Source organism: Podarcis gaigeae (genome assembly GCF_964106915.1).
Source record: "Podarcis gaigeae genome assembly, chromosome: 9".
Lineage (NCBI taxonomy): Eukaryota > Metazoa > Chordata > Lepidosauria > Squamata > Lacertidae > Podarcis > Podarcis gaigeae.
In genome coordinates this window covers 78,694,626-78,718,908 of record NC_139685.1, presented here as the reverse complement: position 1 = coordinate 78,718,908, position 24,283 = coordinate 78,694,626, and the positions used below count along the sequence as shown (strand labels likewise).

Here is a 24,283-nt window from a genome sequence, read left to right as displayed (position 1 = left end):
CAAGCTGGTTGCCCAGCAGAGAGCGGTAGAAAAGGAGAGGGTGAGAAAACATTATGATACCCATCGGAGAAGCCCTTCTTGGTAGAAGAGGTGGGTGCACAGCTGTGAAGCACCCGTCCCGGGCGAGGCAAGATGGAGGGGGAGAGAAAGCAGACAAGGAACATCAGATGAGGAACATCACCAGAGCAAGGACCCTCTTGCACCTGCAGATCTTTGCAGCTGCTGGACCAACAGAGCCCTGGTGCTATGGGGGGGCTACCAGATTTCTCCTTTCTCTGGAGCTTTTAAAAGAGGGGGAAGCCACAGCCTGGATCTGTGGGAGACTCCTGTGTAGGAAATGAGCTTCTCCTTCCAAGCCTGGCCTCAGGTATGGGGCCATCAGGACACAGGTGGCGCTGTGGGTTAAACCACAGAGCCTCGGACTTGCCAATCAGAAGGTCGGCGGTTCGAATCCCCGCAATGGGGTGAGCTCCTGTTGCTCGGTCCCAGCTCCTGCCAACCTAGCAGTCTGAAAGCACGTCAAAGTGCAAGTAGATAAATAGGTACCTCTCCAGCGGGAAGGTAAATGCCGTTTCTGTGTGCTGCTCTGGTTTGCCAGAAGCAGCTTAGTCATGCTGGCCACATGACCCGGAAGCTGTACGCCAGCTCCCTTGGCCAATAAAGCAAGATGAGCGCCACAACCCCAGAGTCGGCCACGACTGGACCTAATTGTCAGGGGTCCCTTTACGTTTATATCTTCCACATTCAACCCAAAGTCCCCCGTTATCCTTCTCTGTCCCCAGATATCTCAACCCCAATTTTCTTGGAAAAAAAGCTCCATGGAAGTGGGAGAAGGTTCTCTGCAGATCTAACAAAGCTATGTGCTTTTCTTTCCAAAGCTCTTCATGCATGAGCTTGCAGCCATTCTTAAGAGCATCCTGGAAGGTAGATCAGCCATACTTCCAAAGTGCAGATGGAAAGCAGAGGTGGAGATGGGATGGGCAGTAACTCAGAACACATGCTTCGCATGCAAACAGATCTCAGGTCCAATCCCCAACGGTGGCATCTCCAGGTTGGGCTTGAGAAGATCACTTCTCTCTCTCTCTCTCAAAGCCTGGAGAGCCTGGAAGGGAGGCTGGTCAGCTAGAGGAGCCAATGGGGCTGACCACCACCCAGCCACCAAGAACCTGGAGCCACCTCTGGGGTCGGCAATGGACCCCTGTCTCTTAGGGAAGCATGCAGGTCCAAGCACACCAGCCTCACATGCAGTCTCATGAGCAAGGGTGCCATGTCTCGCCTTTAAAAGCTGACCAGAGGCGTATTCCCATATGTTGGGACATCTTGGGCGCTTTCATACAGTCTCAGGCTCATCTTAAATTTCCTAGTTGTGCCTTGGGCAATGCCCTCAAATAAAGGACTTGGCCACACTTCTAGAAAGCACATTGAAATATACTCGGAGTTGAGAGTGGATTTCAGGCTCTTTATTCAGCTCATAGTGGTGAGGAGGAATGGAAGTTCACCCTGAATGTCTGCTTATATACATTATTTACACAATGGGCCCCACGTGATTGGCTAATTCCAGGATTCACCTGTAGGCCAATCAGGTTGCGGATTCATTTCCACCTGGAGCTGGATTGGGTGGCTCCTGTGGACCAATCAGACTGCTGCATTATTGACCCTATTGTTCTAGGACCAATCAGACTGCTGCATTCTGAATCCTATTGTTCTAGAACCAATCAGACTGCTGCCTTTTGGATCCTATTCAACTCAGTACATAACACACATGTTCAAGCGGTTTCCTTTTGTAGCCACAAGTCCGAGGGGATTTCCCTTCGCCCCACCACAGTCCCTCGGAAAATCACTTGGTCCCGCTAACTCAGAACAACAGCCACTGAATTGGAGCAAACGGCAATTGGGTTTTCCACGGATGGCTGTTGGTCACTTGGTCCCGCTAACTCAGAACAAGTCTGTTTTCTTACATTGAGGAGCCTCTGTTTCAGGGCTTGAGACAGGAGCCCTGACACTGAGCTACATGGGCTGGGGGTCTGAGAGAGACTTGATCTATGGTCCACCTTGTGGAGAAGCCCCCAGCTCACTCCTCCTCCACTGTGGGCTGGCATGATCCTTGGACACCTAAACATCTCTAGAGGGTCTTCAGGTGAGATGGTCCCATCCTGGCTAGGGGCAGCAAGGCTCTCCAATGAGCCTCAGCTCACCTGAGGCCTTTGTTACAAACAGGTGAGATGGATGGACAGGCTCCTGGGCTGTGGTGGAGCTCCCATTTTGAGGGGGATCACATGCGACAAGTTTCCTGGATCACACCAAGAGAGACAGAAGGCGAAAGAGAGAAAGTTCTCCAAAGAGCCTCACCTCATCGAAGACGGACGACAGCTCGGTCTGCGGAGTTTTCCCAATTGCACAGGAAGTGGAGCGAAGAGGGCAGCATGGGGACAGAGACAGAAAAAGGTCAGAAATGCCAGTGTTTTGTGCACACATCCAAAAAGCAATTTTCAGCATTAGAAACGGTATTTTGCGCCCTATCCATGGCTGGATGTCATTCAGCTCTTGCTTATAGCAAATCGGCAAATTCAAAAAGCGACAGCCGGCTAGCTCTGAAGAGTCAAAGCTGAATTGCTAGACGCTGCTCTCAAATCCAAACAAGGGGAATGGCAGTATATAAATGTGTTTGGGAAATAAATTAAAGACACTGTGAGCATCAACGGGTCCCATCAGCTCTGGCCAGCATGCCCATGTAATTCTGGGACTGATGGCAGTTGTAGCCCAAAACAGGGTTGTGGACTGGGGAAAGTCCATTTAGAGAAGCCAAGAGGCTGCAGTTTGCCCCCGACTCCTGGGCTTCCACATCCCTAGGCTAGGGGTCCAGGATGCAGCTTCAAGCAACAGCTGCTTGGTAAGGAGAACTTAAAGACCTGCTCAGTCTCTCTCAAGGAACAACTCACCAGCCACAGTTCAAAGAGAGCTGAAGCACACTCTCCTTTCCTTGACTGTGCAGACTTAATGCAAACACACCTTAGACCACCAGGCACCAGAGGCCCAGAGATTCGCTAGAGCCGCTTCCGCCCTGGAGAGGAGGTGGAATTGCAGACATCACGGCCCCACCACACGCCTCTTTTGCTGCCTCCAGATGCTCCGGTTTCCCACCCTCCTGCCCTTTAAGGTTTTCGTTCCTTGACCTTGCTATGGACCTTGGTTGGTTGCCGTTAAAGGGCCTGGCAACCAACCAAGGTCTTGGCAAATTGGCACCAGCCACTTGGTTTTTGCCTACCTCTTGGCAAATCGTCACAACTTTCTTGGTATTGGCGGTACGGCATTGGTATTGCTCTGTAGATGGAAGAGGGGAGGTAATGCCATCAGCTGCCCCGCAAATTGAAGGGTAGTCCAGTAAGGGATTCCAGGGGGTGTGGCCCTGTCTGAAGCCTATGGGGGTGAGGGCCTAAGGCGCGCCCCCTATCAGTGACTCTGGGGGAGTTCCTAGTTGATGTGCATCAGCAGGACTCCCCCTACTGGTGGTTAACCCTTCCTGGACTTTGAGCAGACAGGTTGGAGTCGGATATAGTCGGTTAGGACCAATGCCTGAGCCAATACCGCTCATCACCTGTAACCAATAAAGTTGTGGCCTTATTTAGCCCATTAACCTTAATAATTGTGCCATGTGTCTTTACTTCCCGGGGGGGGGAAGGAACTCGCCACGCAAGCAGGCCCTTCGCCATCAGCATCACTCAGTCATGAGAAGAGGTGGCAAAGGCAGCCAGTCCCACAGCAGTTCCTGGAAATCGCAGCCAAGAAAGGGGTTCTTACCTCAAAGCCAGGGATGTGGTGGATGGCCGGCTGTGGGAAGGAAGCAAAAAGCAAAGACCTGTATCAGCGCCTCCATCTGCAATGTGGGAACACTTGAGGCCCCATTCTCATGCGCCAAGAGCAGCGCAATGGCCCCATGAAATGCAGCCGTCACAGGCATCTCACGCAGGGCCACTGGAGTGAACCAGCTCCCCAAATGGTCCCAGTCAGTCATTCTCCCCAGGACCACGTCTTGCCGTGGGCAGAGGCCACCTGACCCATTTTGAAAGCCATTGCATTCAGAGTCTCCTAATCATCTTGTTCTGGAAACCAAGCCTGATGAGGAACAGTTGAGGGAGTTGGGTGTGTTTAGCCTGGAAAAGAGGAGACTGGCAGCTGACAGGACAGCCACCTTCAGATATCTGAAGGGCTGTTCGGTGGGAGATGGAGCCAGCTTGCTTTCTGTTGCACCAGGGCAGTAGCAGACTTTGGGCTCTCAAAATTTGTGTGACGCTAAAATTCGGTGCTGCCCTCCCGCCTCTTGTGCTCTGTTCTGCATCATTCAATAAACACACAAGACGTAACCGGCTGTACGTTTGAAAAAATAATATATACTATTCATTGTACTGAATTGTAGATTTCAACAGAAGTAGTTCATATAAAGTTCAACGGAAAAAGTAGAAGACCCAGTGGATCAGTTCAGTTTCTAATCAGTTTATGCATAAGGTCCATATATGTGAAAGTGTCTATTCCACCTGTCTGTTCATAGAGTCCAACAATCAGGGATGGTGGGAGTTGTAGTCCCAAAACAGCTGGAGGGCTGAGTTTGCCTATGGCTGCTTTATAGGAAGGGCAGGTCTCAGAGCAACTTAGCATGATAAAATACAGAGAAGAACAAACACAAACCAGGAAGATTTGAGAGAACGTACCCTTCAAAATAGCCCCAAAGCTCTGACAATGGCACCATGAGAAGGATTAGGGAAGTTAACAGAAACTACATAAGAAATAAGTAACTGTCTGCTATAAGATATCAACAGATAAAGTACAGCAAGAATAATTGGAAGTCATTTTTAAGTTTTACAATCATTCACATCATTGGGAGTACAAATGATGTTAGTTATAAGAACTGTGTTGTTTCATATATTGCTATTGTCTGTTTGTCAATTTATAGTTTGTTTATTTGATTGTATGTTTGTTTGTTGGTTGGTTGGTTGGTTGGTTTGCTTTTCTGGCATAAATGTATCTATTTTAAAACAATAATGATATATCACACAGACAGAAAAAGAGAGAGAGAAGGATTAGACCAGGGTTCAGCAACCTAATACCCACAGAGGTCGTTTGACCGGCCCACAAGCCGCCCCCAAATTGAGTCCCCTGCTCACGTGCTATGCTAAACCGGCGCAGCACGGTACAGGGACTCGCTTCCGCGACACCATAAATCGCGTCTGCGCACGCACAGACGCTGAAAATCATGGGCAGGCATGCATGATCCGGCCCACGGAGGGATCTCCACGGGACCGATCCAGTCCAGGCAAGATAAACCTTGCTGACCCCTGGATTAGACCTTCCCTCCCACCCAAACCTCCTCCCTGGCCCAGCCAGCCATCTCCTCCCCTACACCCTTAACCAGCCCCGGGGGTTAAGTGCCCAAATCGCACAGAGCCACCCACCCTGATCCCAGGGCCTTGCCCATGTCCTCAAGGCCCCTCGGGGCTAGCAGAAGGCCCATGGAGGGCAGAAACCTCCGTTTAGATCTCTCTCCTGCAGGGAAACTTTTCCGGTGGCAACTCCATAACCTCTCCGTTCCCTGGCTGTAAATGGGAACACGACTACCGTGCCACCATGCAGAGTTCTTGTAAAAGAAAGATTTAAAGATTGTAAAACACTTGGTTTCCTTCCAAGGGCTCCTGCCTTACTCAGCCTCCTCTTCTTACTAGTCCTGACAATGCAAACCCCCCAGGAGCTATAAAGCTGCCAGAAGGAACTTCACTCAGATACCAGGGAGGAATAATCAGAACACACACACACGTGCAAATAAATAAGGTGGAATTCTGAAATTTGACTCAACAAGGCACATTAAATGGAAACCCAGTTTTGGCTTAGCTGATCCAATGCGGGTTGGGATAGCTCAGTCGGTAGAGCAGGAGACTCTCAATCTCAGGGTTGTGGGTTTGAGTCCAATGTTGGGCCAAAGATTTCTGCATTGCAGGGGGCTGGACTAGATGACCTTTGAGGTCCCTTCCAATTCTATGTTTCTATAAATGCTTAATTTTGAGTTTTATGGACCGTATGGCATAGCAGGGATGGAGTAGCACTTCCAGAGGACGTTGTGCTCCTTCTGGGGTGGTTTGCCCATCTTGGCGCCCACCCTGTTCTCAGCTCTTACCTGTGGCTCCTAAAAGCTGTAATAATAATAATAATAATAATAATAATAATAATAATAATAATAATAATAATAATTTATTTATACCCCGCCCTCCCCAGCCAAGACTGGGCTCAGGGTGGCTAACACCTGATAAAAAAACAAATTGATTGAAATACAACTTAAAACTTGTCGTAACATCCTCCGAGATGGGATTCTCACAGTGCTGAACACTGCAACTGATGTTGAATTTTGCAAATGCCCTGAATCTCTGGAGGTGCATTAAGCACTCAATGCCCAGGTAGAATCCTAGGACTGCAGAGACGGAAGGGACCCCGAGGGTCATCTAGTCCAACCCCTTGCAAGGCAGGAATCTCAACTGCAGCATCCCTGACAGGTGGCCATCCAACCTCTGCTTAAAAACCAATGCCGTCAGCAGTGCCGGATTTACATATAAGCTAAACAAGCTCTAGCTTAGGGCCCCACTCTCTTGGGGGCCCCCAAAAAATTGAAAGGGAAAAAAACTGAATGTACATTTTCAAAATGTAAGATAAAAAACAAATACAGTGGTACCACAGATTAAGAACTTAATTCGTTCTTAACCTGAAACTGTTCTTAACCTGAAGCACCACTTTAGCTAATGGGGCCTCCCGCTGCCGCCGCGCCACCCGAGCATGATTTCTGTTTTCATTCTGAAGCAAAGTTCTTAACCCGAGGTAATATTTCTGGGTTAGTGGAGTCTGTAACCTGAAGCGTCTGTAACCTGAGGTACCACTGTAAAATAAAACCTACCTACAGCAACAGTGTTTTGTGTTGTGTAGGCTCCTTTGATGGGCCCCGCCTGCTAGCCTGCTCCCTAAAATATCACTGGTTTGCTCCTTTCTATATATAGGGTGCCTACATTTTGCATGGACTGGTAGTATGGCAACATGTGCAAATGGCTTGAGATACCTTTTCGGTCCATCAATGACTAAATAGCATCTATTCAACACAGAAAACAGCGGCAATTTGTTGTTGATAAAGCACAGCTGTACATATAAAGGGCCCCATTACCTTCGGCAGCTTAGGGCCTCATCAAACCTAAACCCGGCCCTGGCAGTCAGTTTTGGCTCCGCTCCCCAATCTCGAATCCTGATTCTATCATTTGTGCCCCCGTTTGGTGCTCTAGTTACGCTCCAGCCAGCCAGACACTCCTTAGATGTCAAAATTGTCCCATCTGCCAACCGCTCCGCTCTTGCCGCAAACCCAGCGCTGCCTTTTCTCCTGCCAGGCACTGTTCTTGACCCCTGCCAATGTCAACAGACCAGCGGTGCCAGCTGGCAGAGGCTGCCCGCGGACAGACCAGCCTCTCCTTCCCGCTGCAGGGACTCGGGACGTGTCTTCCCTCAGCCCGGCACAGCACACTCCTTGCCTGCTGGAGAGCGAGATAAACATGGAGACACTTTGCACTTTTGGCTCAGCTCTCCAAGAGAGATGTCCCCCTAATGGGAACAGACCCAGGAGTTGAAGGGAGGGGGTGTAGCTCCCCCCACCTCTGTCCCCAAAGCCTCAAAGGTCCGCATTTCCCTTGGAAAAGCAACACCGGCCCCTCTTAACAACAGCAGAAGCAGAACAGGCTGTCTGTGGAAAACGATCAGATGGAAGAGAACAGATAGGAGATCAGCAGAGAGACTGGTTCTGCCCTCCAAACAGGGAGACGACCAGAAGCAGGTTCAACATCTGTACAGTGGTACCTCGGGTTACATACGCTTCAAGTTACATAGGCTTCAAGTTACAGGTTCCGCTAACCCAGAAAAAGTACCTCGGGTTAAGAACTTTACTTCAGGATGAGAACAGAAATCACGCGGTGACAGCAGGAGGCCCCATTAGCTAAAGTGGTGCTTCAGGTTAAGAACAGTTTCAGGTTAAGAACGGACCTCCAGAACGAATTAAGTATGTAACCAGAGGTACCACTGTAAGTGAACCGGCCCTTTCACAAGCAGATGGTCTTGGGTCCAGGGGGGACAAACCTGCAGGAGATTACAAAGGAGCCACAGCTCAGGGGGATGACAACCACTTGCATGCAAAATAAATAAATAAATAATAATAATAATAATAATAATAATAATAATAATAAAATAATAATTGTTTATACCCCGCCCTCCCTGGCCAGAGCACCAATCAAATCACAATAAAAACATAATGGGAGGGAAAGGGGAGGGGGGAAGAGAGAAAAAACCCCAATTTAAAATGCAGGTTAAAATGCAATTTAAAATGCAGCCTCGTTTTAAAGTAGCCCATAGATCAAAAGCATAAGGGGATGGAAACATAAGGGTCAGACCGAGTCCAAACAAAGGCCAGGCGGAACAGCTCTGTCTTGCAGGCTCTGTAGAAAGATGTCAAGTCCCGCAGGGCCCTGGTCTCTTGGGACAGAGCGTTCCACCACGCCGGGGCCAGTGCTGAAAAGGCCCTGGTCCTAGCTGAAACCAATCTAACCCCCTTGAGGCAAGGGACCTCCAAAGTGTTGTCATTTGTGGACCTTAAGGTCCTCCACAGGACATACCAGGAGAGGCGGTCCCGTAGGTACGTGGGTCCTAGGCTGCATAGGGCTTTAAAGGTCAAAACCAGCACCTTAGACCTGACCCTGTACTCCACCGGGAGCGAGTGCAGTTGATAAAGCACTGGTCCTAGGTTCCATTCCCCGGGGCATCTCCAGGCTACTAACTAGAACAGCTAAGCCTTATGGTAAAGGTAAAGGTAAAGGACCCCTGGATGGTTAAGTCCAGTCAAAGGTGACTGACCTTATCAGTAACTTTGAGCAGAGCCTTTTCAGTGGTAGCACCCACCCCCTTCCCACCAGAACTGATTTTCAAGTGGCTCTTATTATTCTTTCCCCACCAAGCCTTTTTCTGTGGCCACAGAGCTGGTTGATCCCAGTCTGCTGCGGCTGCTGCCTTTATCCGTATGAGTTTCCAAACAGTTTTATTCTGATATTTTGGAAGAAAGGAAGAAAGAAAGAAAGAAAGAAAGAAAGAAAGAAAGAAAGAAAGAAAGAAAGAAAGAAAGAAAGAGGTTTTATGCAATCATTTTTTTGGCTATTTTATGCTAATGTTTTTGAATTTCTCTCTCCACGTTGTGAGCTCTGCTGAGCAGCCCCGCAGCCAAAGAAACAATGTGTTTGTATAACAAGCAAACAAATAAATAAAAACCGCCACCTGGATGCCAAACGCTGCTCCGTAAACAAGAACATTCAATTAGCCTTGACTGGCTGAGGTTCAGGCAACCCGTCCTGCGACTTCCAGGGAGGTTGCAAGCCAGCTTGGAGTAACTGAGCTCCCCCTGGATTCCTGCATCCTCAGAGACGGAAGAGGCCAGCCTCTGGGTTCTAGCTGTGGCAGAATCCTTCTCAGGCCTTCGGCCGGTGCCCTGGGCAGCCTTCTGCCCCAACGTCCAAGACCCCCGCCTCCCCTCGGCTCACCTTCTCACGCTGGATGAGCTCAAAGGCAGCCAGGAGCTCTCCGGCGCCCCGGCTGCCCCTCCAGATGGGGTACCACGACAGCCGCGGCTTGTGGTCCAGGCTCGGCTTGCAAATACAGCGGCCCATGAACTCATCGGCGCCCTGGGGAGAGGGAGTGAGAGTCAGGGAAGGGGGACAAGGCAGCCACACACACAGCTTCACTGAAAGTGGGGGCGAATGCTCAGAGCGAGCCAGAAAATACCGTATTTTTCGCTGTATAAGACACACTTTTTCCCTCCTAAAAAGTAAGGGGAAATGTGTGTGTGTCTTATGGAGCAAATGCAGGCTGCGCAGCTATCCCAGAAGCCAGAACAGCAAGAGGGATCACTGCGCAGCGCTCCCTCTTGCTGTTCTAGCTTCTGGCCCTTCTCCCTCCTCGGGGAAAAGCCTGCAAATGCCGCACACACGCTCCACGCGGCTCGTGAAAGGGAGTGCTGAGCAGAGCCTGGGATGCATACAGGCTCTGCTCAGCACTCCCTTTAAATAATTTTTTTTCTTGCATTCCCCCTCTAAAAACTAGATGCATCTTATGGTCAGGTGTGTCTTATGGAGTGAAAAATAGGGTACTTATAAGGACAGAATCCTAATCATCTTCACAATTAAGCAGGATGTTCTCCTGAACAAGCCACAATGAGAAGTGCAGGAGCATTGCAGAAGCTGGATACATGCACCGAGCGCATAGATGTGCTACATAAGCACACATGTAGATGCAATATATTTTTTTAAAAAAATTACCAACAACCAAAACACAAACAGTGAGAACCCCCAGGTGGCTGATACATTGGGTATACATAATCAATAATAACATATTCAAATCAACCATATGTACAATTCAATATACCTTAACACTCCTCCCTCCACAAGGTTTATTTAACTTTTAACATTTTAATTGCCCCGAATTGTTCAAACTTGCCCAAATAATTCGATATTTTCTCAAACCAACCCTCCTCCTCCTCACTGACCTTAAACCCTTTCGTTTTATGTATCTTCACAGTTAGCTATTCTAAGATATATTTTTTTCAATTTTCCCCTCCATTGTAGATGAGGGGGTTTGCTTTTGTTCATTGCTATGTAATTTCGTGTTATTATATTGTAAACTGCCCTGTGATCCTCGGATGAAGGACGGCACAGAAATTAACAAGTAACAGTGTATATGCATGCTAAAGAAGAAAAAGGAAGTGCACGATTAAACAAGGGAATTTGCTTCCACAAAAGGCACCAACAGCCTGCAATGTTGATACCTTTTTTAAAAAAGGATTAGGCAAATTCACGGAGGAAAGGGCTATCATCGGATTCTCCTAGCCAGGATAGCTCTGCTTTGCCTCCGCAATCAGAGGCAGCGATGCTTCTGAATTGCAGTTACTGGAAACTACAGGAGGGGAGAAATGCTCTTGTGTTCGAATCCTGGTTGCAGGTTTCCCATAATGGGCAACTGTTCAGCCACAGTGAGAACAGGATGCTGGAGGGGCTGGACCCTAGGCCTGATCCAGCAGGACACTTCTTATGTCCTTAACTATATTGCCACTAAACTTACCAGAAAATTAAGAAATCAAGGTGACAAACTTTTTATAAAAGAATGGAAATGGTTGATTGAACCATTTACTTTTTATTATTATTCAAAATTATAACAAGACATATTATCCAAAAACATATCATCCTTGTTTTCCCCCCCATTTTTCCTCCCTCCCCCCTCCCACACAAAACCCACCCACCCCCACCCCACCCCCTGACTTCCCTCAGTTCCAGACTTTGGTTGTTCTAAGAATGCTGTTTTCTGCATGTTACAAAGTTGTATAGATCCTCAAACTATTTAACTGACTATTATCAATAAAAAGTTTGTGAATGTTTATTCAAAAGGTTTATTAAACCATTTACAAACAAACTGTAAACAGAGAAGAACATTGGCAAGATTATTGTAATAACCTGCAGTTTTGTAAGAGTATACATTTAAAGGAGATGAATAAATGATTAAATTAATTTGGAATATGAAGAAAACATTAAAAAATAAATTTAAGGAACTGGAGAAAGAGGGAGAAGAAGTTGAGTTTCGAAATGTTGAAATGACAGTAAAATTATTGAAATGTATAAAATTGAAAATTGTAGATAATTTTTTTTTAAAAAAAAACTATATTACCACTTTTGGCCCTCCTTTGAAAGCGGCATACAAATAAATATAATCCTCAGTATCCCGAACAAACCTTTGTTGAGATTAGCCGCCCCATTTCCCCGGTGTATTCTCACGTTCCCACCCACTTACATAGGTGTCGTGGTCGTAGATTTCAACCACGATGTTGGGAGGGGATTCGGCAACGTTCTGTGGGGCTCCATGAATCTCGATCTCGTGGAAGATCAGGGTCTGGTCCCAGGTGGGGTTCAAGGTGTTCTTCGCAACCACCGTCTTCTGGCTCTGGTGTAGGAAGGAGATGGTGGCGTAGGGATCTGAGACGGAACAGAAAGGGGAGGTGGATCAAGGCAAGGTCCGTGGCTCAAAAGGTTCACGTTCTGCCGCAGACCAGGATCAAGACTCAGAAAGCTCTACATAAACCAAAAAAAAACCAAGTCCCTTAAATTTCACATGGGGGTCTGAACTGGGGGTGACCAAGAATGAGACCTCAGGGTTCACTGTGGATCGCTTGGTGAAGATGTCAACCTCATGTTCAGCGGCCGTGAAAAAGGCAAATTCCATATTAGGGATCATTAGGAAAGGAGTTGAAAACAAAACTGCCACTATCATAATGCCCTTATACAAACCCATGGCGTGACTTTGTTGGGAATACAGTGGTACCTCTGGATGCGTGTCTGCACATGCGCGAGTTGCATTTTGCTACTTCTGTGCATGCGCATGACATCATTTTGAGCGCCTGCACATGCACGAGCGGCGAAACCCGGAAGTAACGTGTTCCATTACTTCTTGGTCGCCGCAGAGCGTAACTTGAAAATGCTCAACCTGAAGTACATTTAACTTGAGGTATTACTGTACCATGTCCAATTCTGGTCACGCTGTTGCATTTATATTGCACCTTTTCCTCCAAGGAGCTAAAGGTGGCTGACATGGCTTCACCCGTTTCCTCATTTAATTCCCACAACAACAACCCTGAAAGGTAGGTTAGGCTGAGAGGGAGGGAGTGGCCCAAGGACACGCAGCGAGCTCCATAGCCGAGTAGGGATTCGAACCCTGGTCTCCCGGGTTCCAGTTCACACTTTACGCAGCACTTCCTCATGCAGGGCAGAGTTCGACTATGGAACTCCCTGCCACAGGAGACAATGATGGCCACCAACTTGGATGGCTTTAAAAAAGGATTAGACCAATTCATGGAAGAGAGGGCTATCAATGTAAAATAAGCATTATGCCTTTGTTCTGCCTCCATAGCCGGAAGCAGCAATGCCACTAAAACCCACAGGAAGAGAGAATTGCTCTGGTGCTCGAATCCTGACTGCAGGATTCCCATGGGCATTTGGGACTAGACTGGCCTGATCCAGCAGGCTCTTCAGATGTTCTGGCCAGCGTTAGAGCAACCCAGAAGGCCCCCTTCCCTTCACCTCCAGCTCCCTTGTCTTCTGTCCAGGGTCCTGATGTCTTGCTTGACATCCTTGACTCCTTATGGTGTGCACTCACAGTTCCGGACTTCTTGGGGACTGCCAGGGCCCTCCTAAGTCCTTCAACCGCCACTGAGGAGCGGCTCCTTGAGACCCTCTTCAGAAATGCCGCGTGAATAAATGAGCTATTTCTCCAGGAGCTTTGAGACCAAACCCAAACGTTGCTTCTGGAACCATCCAGCAAGGGATAAATAGCCTGTGTGCGGCTATTTTGTGGATGTGATTCAACAGTGTGTGGCAAATTCAGTCTGTGCAGTTAAAGTGGATTTGGTGCTCTTGCAGAACAAATCCACTTTAAAAAATGGACCTTGTGTGCTAAGGAAAATGATGGTGAAAAATAGAGAACAACTGCTTGAGCTGACATCTTATAACATCCCCTCAAACCAATGCAAACAGACCACCATGCAAGCTCAACAGATCGTCCAGGTACCACCTATGAGTCTATTATTCTCTGCAATGCGTATGCCAAACGAAGCCCATCACCCTTTGGGAGCAGAAACACAACCAGTTCCCAATTCCCAATATAAGTGCAGTTCCCGTTACTGCCAGCTTGCACACGGTGCCACCTTTATTTCGTTTGTGGGGCTGGCGTTTCCTTTGCCACTCTGGGCCTGGCTCCAGAAATGAGCATTTGAAACCCAGCACTTTGACCTGCAGCCTGGAGGGCAGCAGGCCAGCTGGGTGCCCGTTTTGTGCCACGGTGCCTGGAGTGCCGGGCTTCCCCCACTCCATGCCTTGGTTGGCATCCCAGCCAATGTACATCTCTAATGAGCCAGGAGGTTTGTGATACGATCAGCTACAAGAGGCCGAACTCCTGCTAGGAAGACCATGTCTTTCTCAGCCGACGCTTGTTGGGTTTTCCAGCCCGGGGAAGGTTGAATGCACTACGATAAACAGAACGTTAAATCCTTTAAAAAGGCCCTTTGTCTGAGCTTTGTATCCACACGCGGTTTTATTTTCATAACCACAAAAAGGTTCGGCCTTCAAGGGCTCCTTTATGCTTTGTTCGAGGGACGGTAAATCACAATCCCACATTGTGGATGTCTGCTCCCTGTGTTGTCATTGGCTGCCATCCACCCAAGGGAAGCGACTCCCACCCGGGCCGGCCAATCAGGAGGGATGAGATCACTCCGGTTTGGATCTGAGGCAATAAACCAGCAACAAACAAGAAAAGGAGAGGGGAAATAAGGGGCTTGTTGTGAACACAGGCGGGAGAAGGGATCCCACGGGGTGGGAAAAAGTGGGTGATCGTTGGCCTGGTCCCGGTTCAAGATCAGGGTTGGGGCAGGTTTCCACTCGATGGTTTCCCAGTCCAGTGAGTCAGAAAGCGCAGAAGGAACGTGCTGTGCGCTCATCATCACAAAGAAGGGCACATTTTAGGCTTGAGAAAACAAACCCGACCCGTGACGCGTCCTATAAGGGCTCCCTTTTTCAGTGGAAACTCACAGCGAGGCCAAACGCGAAATTGCCAACGAGAAGAGTTTGGCGATCTCCTCTCCTTCCATTGATGATAACTGGCCCGGAAAATTTTGTTCCAGCGGATGTGCTTCTGCACAATTTCTAAATTAGAACCGTGAATGGGGAGGTGGAAAGATTTTTCCGAGGAGGAAGTAGACAACAAGGTCCAGAAGGGAGCTGGCTGTGCTAAACCCCAAAACTGATTGGGGTTCAGCCTTCAGGAGAGGACCAGGGAGACCTGAGGCCCATCTCCCCCTTCCCATCCCAGCTCAGGAGGTGATGGAGATGCCAAAGGAGAATTGTTCCTCTCCGCTTCCTCTCTGTGCACTTAGAGAAGCACAGGACTTTCCCAAAATAAACTGTAGGTTGCTTAGGGTGCTGGGAATTGGAGCTCCACGAGGGGGATACTACACTTCCCGGGGGTTGGGAGGTGCTGTGAATGAGAGCCAGTGGTGGTCAGAGTGTCGGACTAGGACTTTGCAGAGACAGGGGTTCAAATCCCCGCTCAGCCAGGAATCTCACCTTGGGGGCCAGTCAAACTGCCTCTTAGCCTAACCTACAGGGAAGTTGTGGGGATTAAATGAGGAGAGGAAGAGCCTTGGCTGCCACCCGGAGCTCCTCAGAGAAAAAGGTGGGTGTTGTGTACTGAGTTGAATAGGATCCAAAAAGCAGCAGTCTGATTGGTCCTAGAAAAATAGGATTTAGAATGCAGAAATCTGATTGGTCCTAGAACAATAGGATCCAGAATGCAGCAGTCTGATTGGTCCACAGGAGCCACCCAATCCAGGTCCAGGTGGAAGTGAATCCACAACCTGATTGGCCTACAGGAGAATCCCGGAATTAGCCAATCACGTGCAGCCCATTGTGTAAATAATGTATATAAAGCAGACATTCTGGGGGAACTTCCATTCCTCCTCACCACTATGAGCTGAATAAAGAGCATGAAATCCACTCTCAACTCCCAGTATATTTCAGTGGGATATCAATACAATCTATTGATCGATCAATGGTATGAACGCAGCCCAAGTTGCTGCAAGGGAGGCTGTGAGCAGCCAAGCCACTGTGAGGGTGAGAGTGGGGAGTTTGCCATGCCGTTCTCAGCAAGCCTAGCTTTGCAAATCCGGGAGGGAGACTCCTGGAGCTGCTTCACCCCTCCAAGCAGCAGCTATCAAATCCTCAAAACAGTCCATCAATGGTGTCTCCGAAATTTTTTTAACACCACTTGGGAAGACAGGCAAACTAATGCCAGTGTACTGGAAGAAGCAAAAATCATCAGTGTTGAAGCAATGATTCACCAGCATCAACTTCATTGGACTGGTCATGTTGTGCAGATGCCTGATTCTCATCTTCCAAAGCAACTACAGTGGTACCTCAGGTTACAGATGCTTCAGGTTACAGGCTCCGCTAACCCAGAAATAGTACCTCGGGTTAAGAACTTTGCTTCAGGATGAGAACAGAAATCGTGCGGCGGCAGCAGCAGGAGGCCCCATTAGCTACAGTGGTGCTTCAGGTTAAGAACAGTTTCAGGTTAAGAACGGACCTCCGGAACGAATTAAGTACTTAATCCGAGGTACCACTGTACTGTATCCCGACCTTAAAAACTGAAAGGAATTTTTAAATTTTGTTTCAACTATGGCAGACCAACACAGCTACCTACTTATAATTAAAAACTGAAAGTGTAATGCTAGTGGTCAACAAAAGACTGTCTCAACGCAAATCTAGAAAAAGTGTAGCATAAACACCGACAATTGGGAAACACTGGCCTGTGAGCGCTCCAATTGGAGAACAGTCTTTACCAAAGGTGTCATGGGCTTTGAAGACGCTCGAACTCAGAACACAAGGGAGAAACATGCTAAGAGGAAGGCACACTTGGCAAATCCACTCTGTGATCAACTCCCGACCGGGAACCAATGTCCGCACTGTGGAAGGACGTGTGGATCCAGAATTGGTCTCCAAAGCCACTCAGTGTTAAAACCGTGTTTATGGAAGACAATCTTACTTGGCTACAAGGGTTGGCCAAAGAAGAAGATCCTGTTTGTAAGGCACCGGTTTATCTGGCTGAAAGCTTCTGAAGGCCCAAAGTGATCCTGGCTTCTTCATCACACGAGGCAGGGAGCTGCAAATGGCCCACCTCACCCCCCTTTCACCCTGTAGGTGTTGACCTGACCTCAAAACCCAGAACTCCCCTCTCCCCTGGGCAAACACCAATGTTTGCAAAGGGTTCCTGCCCGGTTCAACTGAGAATCTGCAAAATATTCTCTGTGCAGGGAGATGGCAGCATCTTGGACCAAATGAATGACATTTCCCCCACACGCAGCAAGCACCAGGAAACCTGCCATGTATTACTTTCTACAAACAGGCATTTGTTCTTGTGAACAACATCCCGCACTGGGAGCCACAAAACACATTCGCTCACCATTTGCTTTTGGGGGAAAACCACACACACCAAAAAAAAAAAACCACAACATCATTTTATTAATCTAGATTTCCAAGATAGATGGTTCCAAGAGAACCATAGGGCAACAAAAATATCAGAAACAAAAGCAATTATCTAGCAATAGTAAAAATGCAAAAAGCAGTAGATAGAAAGCAGATAAAATCCCGGGCAATGTTTTTCTTTTATCTTTTTTGAAATGTCTAAAATGTGGCTATCCGGGCAAACTGAGATCTGGCTTAATTTTTTATTTTTTAAAAAAACAGATTAGTTGAGAGAACTTTACTTTCACCAGTCTAAGAATACTGGAACATCAGTTCCATATGCCGTTTCCATCCAGGCACTTTTAGAGAAAACTGCAGCCCTTCACACACCTCCAACAACCCACAGTCTTTAAACTGCCAGCTCATTCCTGCACACTTTTCATTAAATGCCCAGAAAGAGAGGAATCAAATACCTTTCTTCACACAGAGCAGAGTTAGGGCTAATCCACACATACCTTTCCTCCCCTTTTTCCAGACGCAGTCCGTGCTTTAAAGCTCCATGTCCCTTTGTTTTGCTCCGAGATTTCTCTGTGAAAAGCTGCTCTCTAAAGCTCACTCAGAACAAACATCAAACCATGGAAAAGTCCAATTGATGTTTACTCCAATGGAGCGCTAAAGAGAAGGTTTTCACAGCGAAATCTCTGGAGGGGAAAAAAAGAAAAACACTTGGACACAGATATTTTAAGTGCGGACCTGGACCTGAAAAGAGTGAGGCAAAAGTAAGGCCCTGAAACAATGGCATTTAACTTCCATCATGCGACAACATGTGGAAACGGGCCAAGAAAACGCTCACAGGCGACTAGGAAGTGTGGCAGGCTGCTTCCATTCCTGCACAGATTGGAACTGGTCCATTCATCTGCCTTCCTTGGCAAAAGGTCCTCAAGACCGACACTTTCAGGAAGAAAGGAGCCACAGTGCCCTTTCACCACCAAGGAATGCCAGTATCACACAGGGCTGTGCACTTTGACCTACGTCTAAAATCCCTGGGGAGTCTTGTTTGGGCATTGCAACCAACCAAATGCAACCTTCCATGCTCTGGGCTCCCAAATCTCTTTGCCCCACCATCAAGAACAAACAAACAAACAACTTATCCACATGATGCTGACACAAAAACGCCACACGTACACTATGCGAAAGAATGAAAGATCACTACCCCCCCTTCTTTCTCCCATATATCTCTCCCCCCAATAAGGTTGCCATATTTCAAAAAGCGAAAATCCAGACACAAAGGTTCTTGAGCTTTTTTTGCAAAATCTCCCCCCCCCCCAAAAAAAAAGGAGTTTTAAAGCTATTTTTTAGGAAATTCATCAAAACATGAACACTTTCAATATGGGCTGCCATATGCCCAGGTTTCTCCAGATATTTTAACCGACTTTAGAAAATTCCACTCAGATGACATTTTCAGTGGATAAATCCCAGCTATGTTCAGGAAATCTTGGACGTATGGAAGCCCCCCCAACCTCAAAATGCCTATGATAGCAGCGTCTCACATGAAATGTAAATGACCTATAGAAAGGACGCTATGAATTGAAAACAGAGATAATATATGTACCTTAGTTTCCATGAAAATATTTCAATACAAACAAGTTAAAAAATAAAGTTAAGTAAAATCCCAAGGGAGAAATGCAATTTAGGAGGCCAGCTTACCTGAAAAGCTGTCCTTATCCATGGCAATCAGATCCCTCGCTTGATAGATATAACATCGCAGGTGGTACCTGTTCCCATCTTCAAGGGCAAGAGGGGGAATCAAAACAACAAATTATCCAAGTTGATGCCAGAGCTTGAAAACCAAACTTGCAAGATGCAGTTTTAGAATAGCATTCCGTTACAGCACAGAAAGCAAATTAGGAAACTTCACGACCTCCATGGGCAGGGTGATGCCATCATAGGTGCCACACACCCCAACAAACACACCCACCCACCTATGGCTTGCCCACTCAAGTCCTCATTTTTTCAACAAAGAAGCTGTGCCAGAACTGGGCCTGGCTGGTGGGGGGGGGGGCTTCATAGGGGAGACACCATGGGGAGGGGGAAAAGGCTATGGGGAGACACTTTGGGGAGGTGAACATAAGGCACAGTAAGGATTCAACTTTATATGCCACTACTGATCCAAAATTGGAGCCCTGGTTTATATACTGCAGGTATGGGTTTCAGCAAAGCGGCACATCGTCTCCCCACACAGTTTGGCCAAAAACATGCATAGTCCCTGAGCACCAGGGTTGTGTCATCCTAGTCAGATCTTCTGAGAACTGCAGGTTATTCTCTCTCTCTCTCTCTCTCTCTCTCTCTCTCTCTCTCTCTCATGATTGCACACCCAGGGGCTGGTTTGCTTACAATCATAAAAAAAATTGCTTGTGTGATTGATTTGAGGAATTCTCTGAGCCCAGAGAGATCCCATGTCTCTTTTGTCCAGCACAAACAGAACCCCTTCCCAGTTCCCATCAACATCCTCTCTCTCTCTAAGAAGCCCAATTAGATGCATTTGGCAACAGAAGCAGACTGTGTGCGCTCTTACAGTCAAAAATGCAGGAAATTGTGGGACGGTTCACGCCAAAGTTGAGGGTCGACACCGATTTGCCATCGTCACTCTTGTCGTCGGTCACTCCGCCCTGAAGAAAGAAATCAGTTCCATTATGAGCTGCAGCAGTTTTGAGGTTTTGGGGTGATGAGAGGGTGGAGAGCCACTTCACCCGATGGCTAATTTTCCTGCAGGTGTAGAAAACCAGCAGATGGCTGCCTTCAGTCGCCGCACATGAACAATGGGAGTTGTAGTCCATCAAGAACTGGAGGACATCCCTGATTTATGCTTTTTGAGCCCTAGTGACATGACTGTCTCACCTTCAAAATAGCTGGGGCAACCAGCTATCCCATGGATAGACGGGGCAGAGACAGTGTGCTTGGTTTTTGTTTTGTTTTTCAGTGCCAGCCTAGGTCTGGAAAGGGATGAACTGGAAAAGTATTGCTTAATTCTAGCAATCATCTAATGAAGTGGCAACATGTACAACAAATGTGCAAAGTCTCATCATGCCACAACCTGTCACCAATGATGTGACGGGGCTGCTCCAGTGCAATGCTTCATCACATTCGCCCAACAATTTATTCCTTCTTTCCTGAGCTGAGGCAACATGATAGAAGTTTTTAAAAATGACGCCTGGTGCAGAGGAAATTGACAGAGAAAGGTTCTTCTCCCTCTCCCATAACACTAGAATTCAGTGGGGACATCCCATGATGCTCAAGCCAACCCTTGAATTCTATGAGTGGCAAATAACTCATTGGCCCCTTAATGGCATTCAACAGAGCAGAGTGCAACCTTCTTCCAAGAGCTCATCCAGTCTTCCCTTTTGCCTTGCACTTTCCAGGTCAAGTCTACAGTTTCCAAGTCCATGTCCTAGTGTTCTTCCCTCCCCCCCCCCCGCCACCCAATGTTTACCACAGAATCAGCTACCTTTGAAGGTGGCCTGGAAACTACAACTAATCCAGAATGCGGCAGCTGGACTGGTGACTGGGAGCAGCCGCCGAGACCATGTACCACCGTTCCTGAAAGACCTACACTGGCTCCCAGTACGTTTCTGAGCACAATTCAAAGTGTTGGTGCTGAGCTTTAAAGCCCTAAACGGCCTCAAAGGCCCAGTATACCTGAAGGAGCGTCTCCACCCCCATCGTTCTGCCCGGACACTGAGGTCCAGCTCCAAGGGCCTTCTGGCGGTTCCCTCCCTGTGAGAAACCAAGTTAGAGGGAACCAGGCTGAGGGCCTTCTCGGTGGTGGCGCCCACCCTGTGGAACGCCCTCCCACCAGATGTGAAGGAAATAAGCAGCTATCTTATCTTTAAAAGACATCTAAATGCAGCCCTGTTTAGGGAAGTTTTCAATGTTTGATGGTTTATCGTGTTTTTAGTATTCTGTTGGGAGCTGCCCAGAGTGGCTGGGGAAACCCAGCCAGATGGGTGGGGTATAAATAATAAATTGTGATTATTGTGCTTATTGTGATTATAGGGCAATTCAGGTTTTCCCGCAGACTGCTGTTTGTTACAATTCAGTGGTAAAGATTGGTTTCTCCTGGGGGAAGCACCAGGAGAAGAAGAAAAGAGAGGAAAATAGCTGTCAGACGCAGACCTGGAAATCCCAGACCTGTGCCTAGAGATGCAGAGTGTGGTTAACCCTGAGCTGAGATAAGCCCAGACCAGTTTGTCACTGTAGATACTGGGAGACTGGTTCAGGGGTTGCGGCGGGGGCAGAGTGAGCACTGGAACTCTCCTTAACCCCCAACCCTGCCCATAAAACACGACAAGCCTTGAGCTAGCTCTGCTATAAACAGAGCTCAAAGACCTAGCTGTTAAACGTATTTTGCTAAGAATGTCGGCCAGTAAAGTTAATGGAGTATAACTTCTCTTAATGGTCCGCCCAGTGCCTTGAAACCCGGCTTGAAAGGCAGCCCACCGCAGCACCCTTTGTCTCCTTCTCCCGCTCCCCAAAGGCTCCTTTTATCGCCTGCTAATTGGGGCAATCGGGGTGAAATATTTGGCAGCAGGAAACAGGGGCTCCGTGTGATGATCCCGCTTCCTGGATTAACACAACCCCCCAAACTTTCCATCTTTTCAAGTCTCAGATGTTTGGCAATGGCCTGGAAAACGGCAACCACTGTGCAATTCCCAGCCCCTCCGGGGGGGCCGCTTGGTCCTAGAGAACATGTCAGGTGGTCCAGCTCTTTCCACCCAAAAAATCCCCCATCAGGAATAGACATTAGCGTGAGATTCCTGCAGAGGAAACACAGGCTTTGCAGCTCCGACCATTCCTGATAATTGGGGGACGCTGAGATTTTGCTAACGCTGCCTTGAAAATATGCTTCTCCTTCTTGCTTGCTTTCCCTCAAATCTTTTTGCTGGCTGCCTATTTTCTGGAAGGAAGAACCAAAGAAGTCTCAAGAGCTGGCTGAAGGGATCCACGGTCGCTTGCGCAGGCTTTTCTGATCTAGAGCCCTTCCTGCCCCCTGAGGAAGACCTTGTTGAGCCAAAGGCACAGCGTGGCTGAGTTCTTGCTCAAAGCAAGCCTGACTGGAGATTTTTTTATAGCAGAGTCAAGCCTGGTCACACAAGACCTGCTCTAGCCTATTGCTGTTCAAGATGCTCTCCGTTTTGCCCGGTTGTTCACCCTGAGATCCCTTCCTTTGGCCAGAGATGGGTGGTGAAGCACCAAATACCTCCCAACCCACCCTGAGACGTCATTCATGGCATGGATTCTTCCAGGATCCACTTTTGATAGAATCATAGAATCATAGAGAGTTGGAAGAGACCACAAGGGCCATCGAGTCCAACCCCCTGCCAAGCAGGAAACACCATCAGTCAGCTCGAGTGGCAGTGATCTATCCCATCAAGCCCAGGGCTTCTCAACTGGGGGATTCAGATATCTCACCTGGGCATGCATGAATCAGACCCCAGGAATACTAACAGGGTGAGGCAGAAGGAAAAAGCACCCTGGTTTCCCCCCATCGTTCCCAGATGCACTTCTCAGGCTCCAGTTGGCACCCTAACAGGCTTCTCCAGTGTCAGGGGACTGCCATCGGAACAGGGGAAGGAGGAAGGGGGCGTTTGGGATACAGAGAGCCTCCTACACTTGTGAGGAGCACTCAGGGCTGACTTCCTTCAGAATGGATAGGTTGGATCTTCTTGCAGTCCATGGGACTCTCAGGAGTCTCCTCCAGCATCTCATTGCTTAGTCCTAACTCTGGATCATTTATGAACTACAGTGGTACCTCGGTTTAAGAAAAGTCCGGTTAACAAACTCCGCAAAACTGGAAATAGTGTCCCGGTTTGAGAACTTTACCTCGGTCTAAGAACGGAATCTGAACGGTGGAAGGGCACAAGCAGTGGGAGGCCTCATTAGGGAAAGTGCGCCTCAGTTTAAGAACGGTTTTGGTTTAAGAATGGACTTCCGGAACAGATTAAGTTCATAAACTGATGTACCACTGTAGTTTAAAAAGCACAGATCCCAGTGCCATTCCTTGGGGGTCTAAACCTTCTCCTCTCCATTTGGAGAATGGTCCATTTCTTCCTGAGCTTTGCTTCCTGCAACTTAACCAATCTTGATCCACTCAAGGATTTGATCTGGAGGCTATTTTTGAGATTCCCATACCTGCCAAGGCGCAACTGTGAGCCCCCTGACCTAAAAAACACACCTCCTTGTTTCCACTGCTTGTGACTTGCTACAGACAAAAAGAAAAGAAACCTCTATAGGAAATGTATCTATATATAATATTTCCACCCCACCCTTCCTCCCATAGGAAGCCAGGGGGGCATTGATTCCATATTGGAGGGTCTAGCTGTTATTTTTGGTGCTAACTGCATGCTGGAAGTGAGAGAACTGACACATATTTACATGTGTTTACATGTGTGGACACGTTTTGGGAGGAAAGGAAAGGCAAGAACCCAAAACTGCCAAGAGTTGCCATTTCCCCAGGGAATCCTGCAGGCAAACAGTAGCACAGAGTGGTTTTAAGGAACAAGGACATGGGCTGTGTGTTTTTTGTGTGGCTTTTTTTTCCCCGAGATGCAAACTCAAAGCGAAGCGCTTGGCTGCGTCCCAAAGGTCAAGATGCACTTTTGAATTGGAAGCCCAGGAGTGCTTGGAAAAAAGGCTCCCAAAACCTATAAAATCTGGCAAAACCATTTAGCAAAGTATTCGGCGAAGAGCCTTGGAACCACAGGGAGGGAACCCACTAATCCCAAGCTATGAAGAGTTTGGAGGGGATCCAAGATGACCTACTGCACTTGAGAATTCAGGACTGGGCCCCAACCCTTCCAAAGTCGGCCGCCGAGCCAGGATGGGGGCCTGAGTCACCTGCTGAGCTGTGTGCACAGGGGGTAATGTGCAGCCCAGCAAGGCAATGCTCAGGAAAGGGAGCAGACATGCTCAGACTAGGAAGCAGAAAATTGTGGGGCTAGAAGGGACCCCAGTTAAAGCCATGGTTTTCCCAATAGTGATTTATGGAAGCGAGAGCTGGACCATAAAGAAGGCTGATCGCCAAAGAATTGATGCTTTTGAATTATGGTGCTGGAGGAGACTCTTGAGAGTCCCATGGACTGCAAGAAGATCCAACCTCTCCATTCTGAAGGAAACCA

The 24,283-nt window shown here is 48.0% G+C and overlaps 1 protein-coding gene and 2 long non-coding RNA genes across 10 annotated transcripts in view; 2 read left to right on the top strand and 1 right to left on the bottom strand.

Annotated features, from left to right (window-relative positions):
- The window catches only part of LOC310853040, a 484,331-nt gene that overhangs the window by 156,879 nt on the left and 303,169 nt on the right, over positions 1 to 24,283 (top strand). The window lies entirely within an intron of this gene.
- DYSF (dysferlin) overlaps positions 1 to 24,283 on the bottom strand; it is a 180,428-nt gene that overhangs the window by 67,925 nt on the left and 88,220 nt on the right. For all 8 annotated transcript variants that reach the window (XM_083757042.1, XM_083757038.1, XM_083757040.1 and 5 more), the window contains 6 exons: positions 19,684 to 19,777; positions 18,816 to 18,893; positions 11,893 to 12,074; positions 9,597 to 9,737; positions 3,799 to 3,828; positions 2,350 to 2,376 (listed from right to left, as the gene is read on the bottom strand). In XM_083757042.1, coding sequence (XP_083613168.1) covers positions 2,350 to 2,376; positions 3,799 to 3,828; positions 9,597 to 9,737; positions 11,893 to 12,074; positions 18,816 to 18,893; positions 19,684 to 19,777 — 552 coding nt within the window. The remainder of the gene's footprint in view (positions 1 to 2,349; positions 2,377 to 3,798; positions 3,829 to 9,596; positions 9,738 to 11,892; positions 12,075 to 18,815; positions 18,894 to 19,683; positions 19,778 to 24,283) is intronic.
- Positions 1 to 24,283, top strand: part of LOC310853044 — a 182,502-nt gene that overhangs the window by 138,391 nt on the left and 19,828 nt on the right. The window lies entirely within an intron of this gene.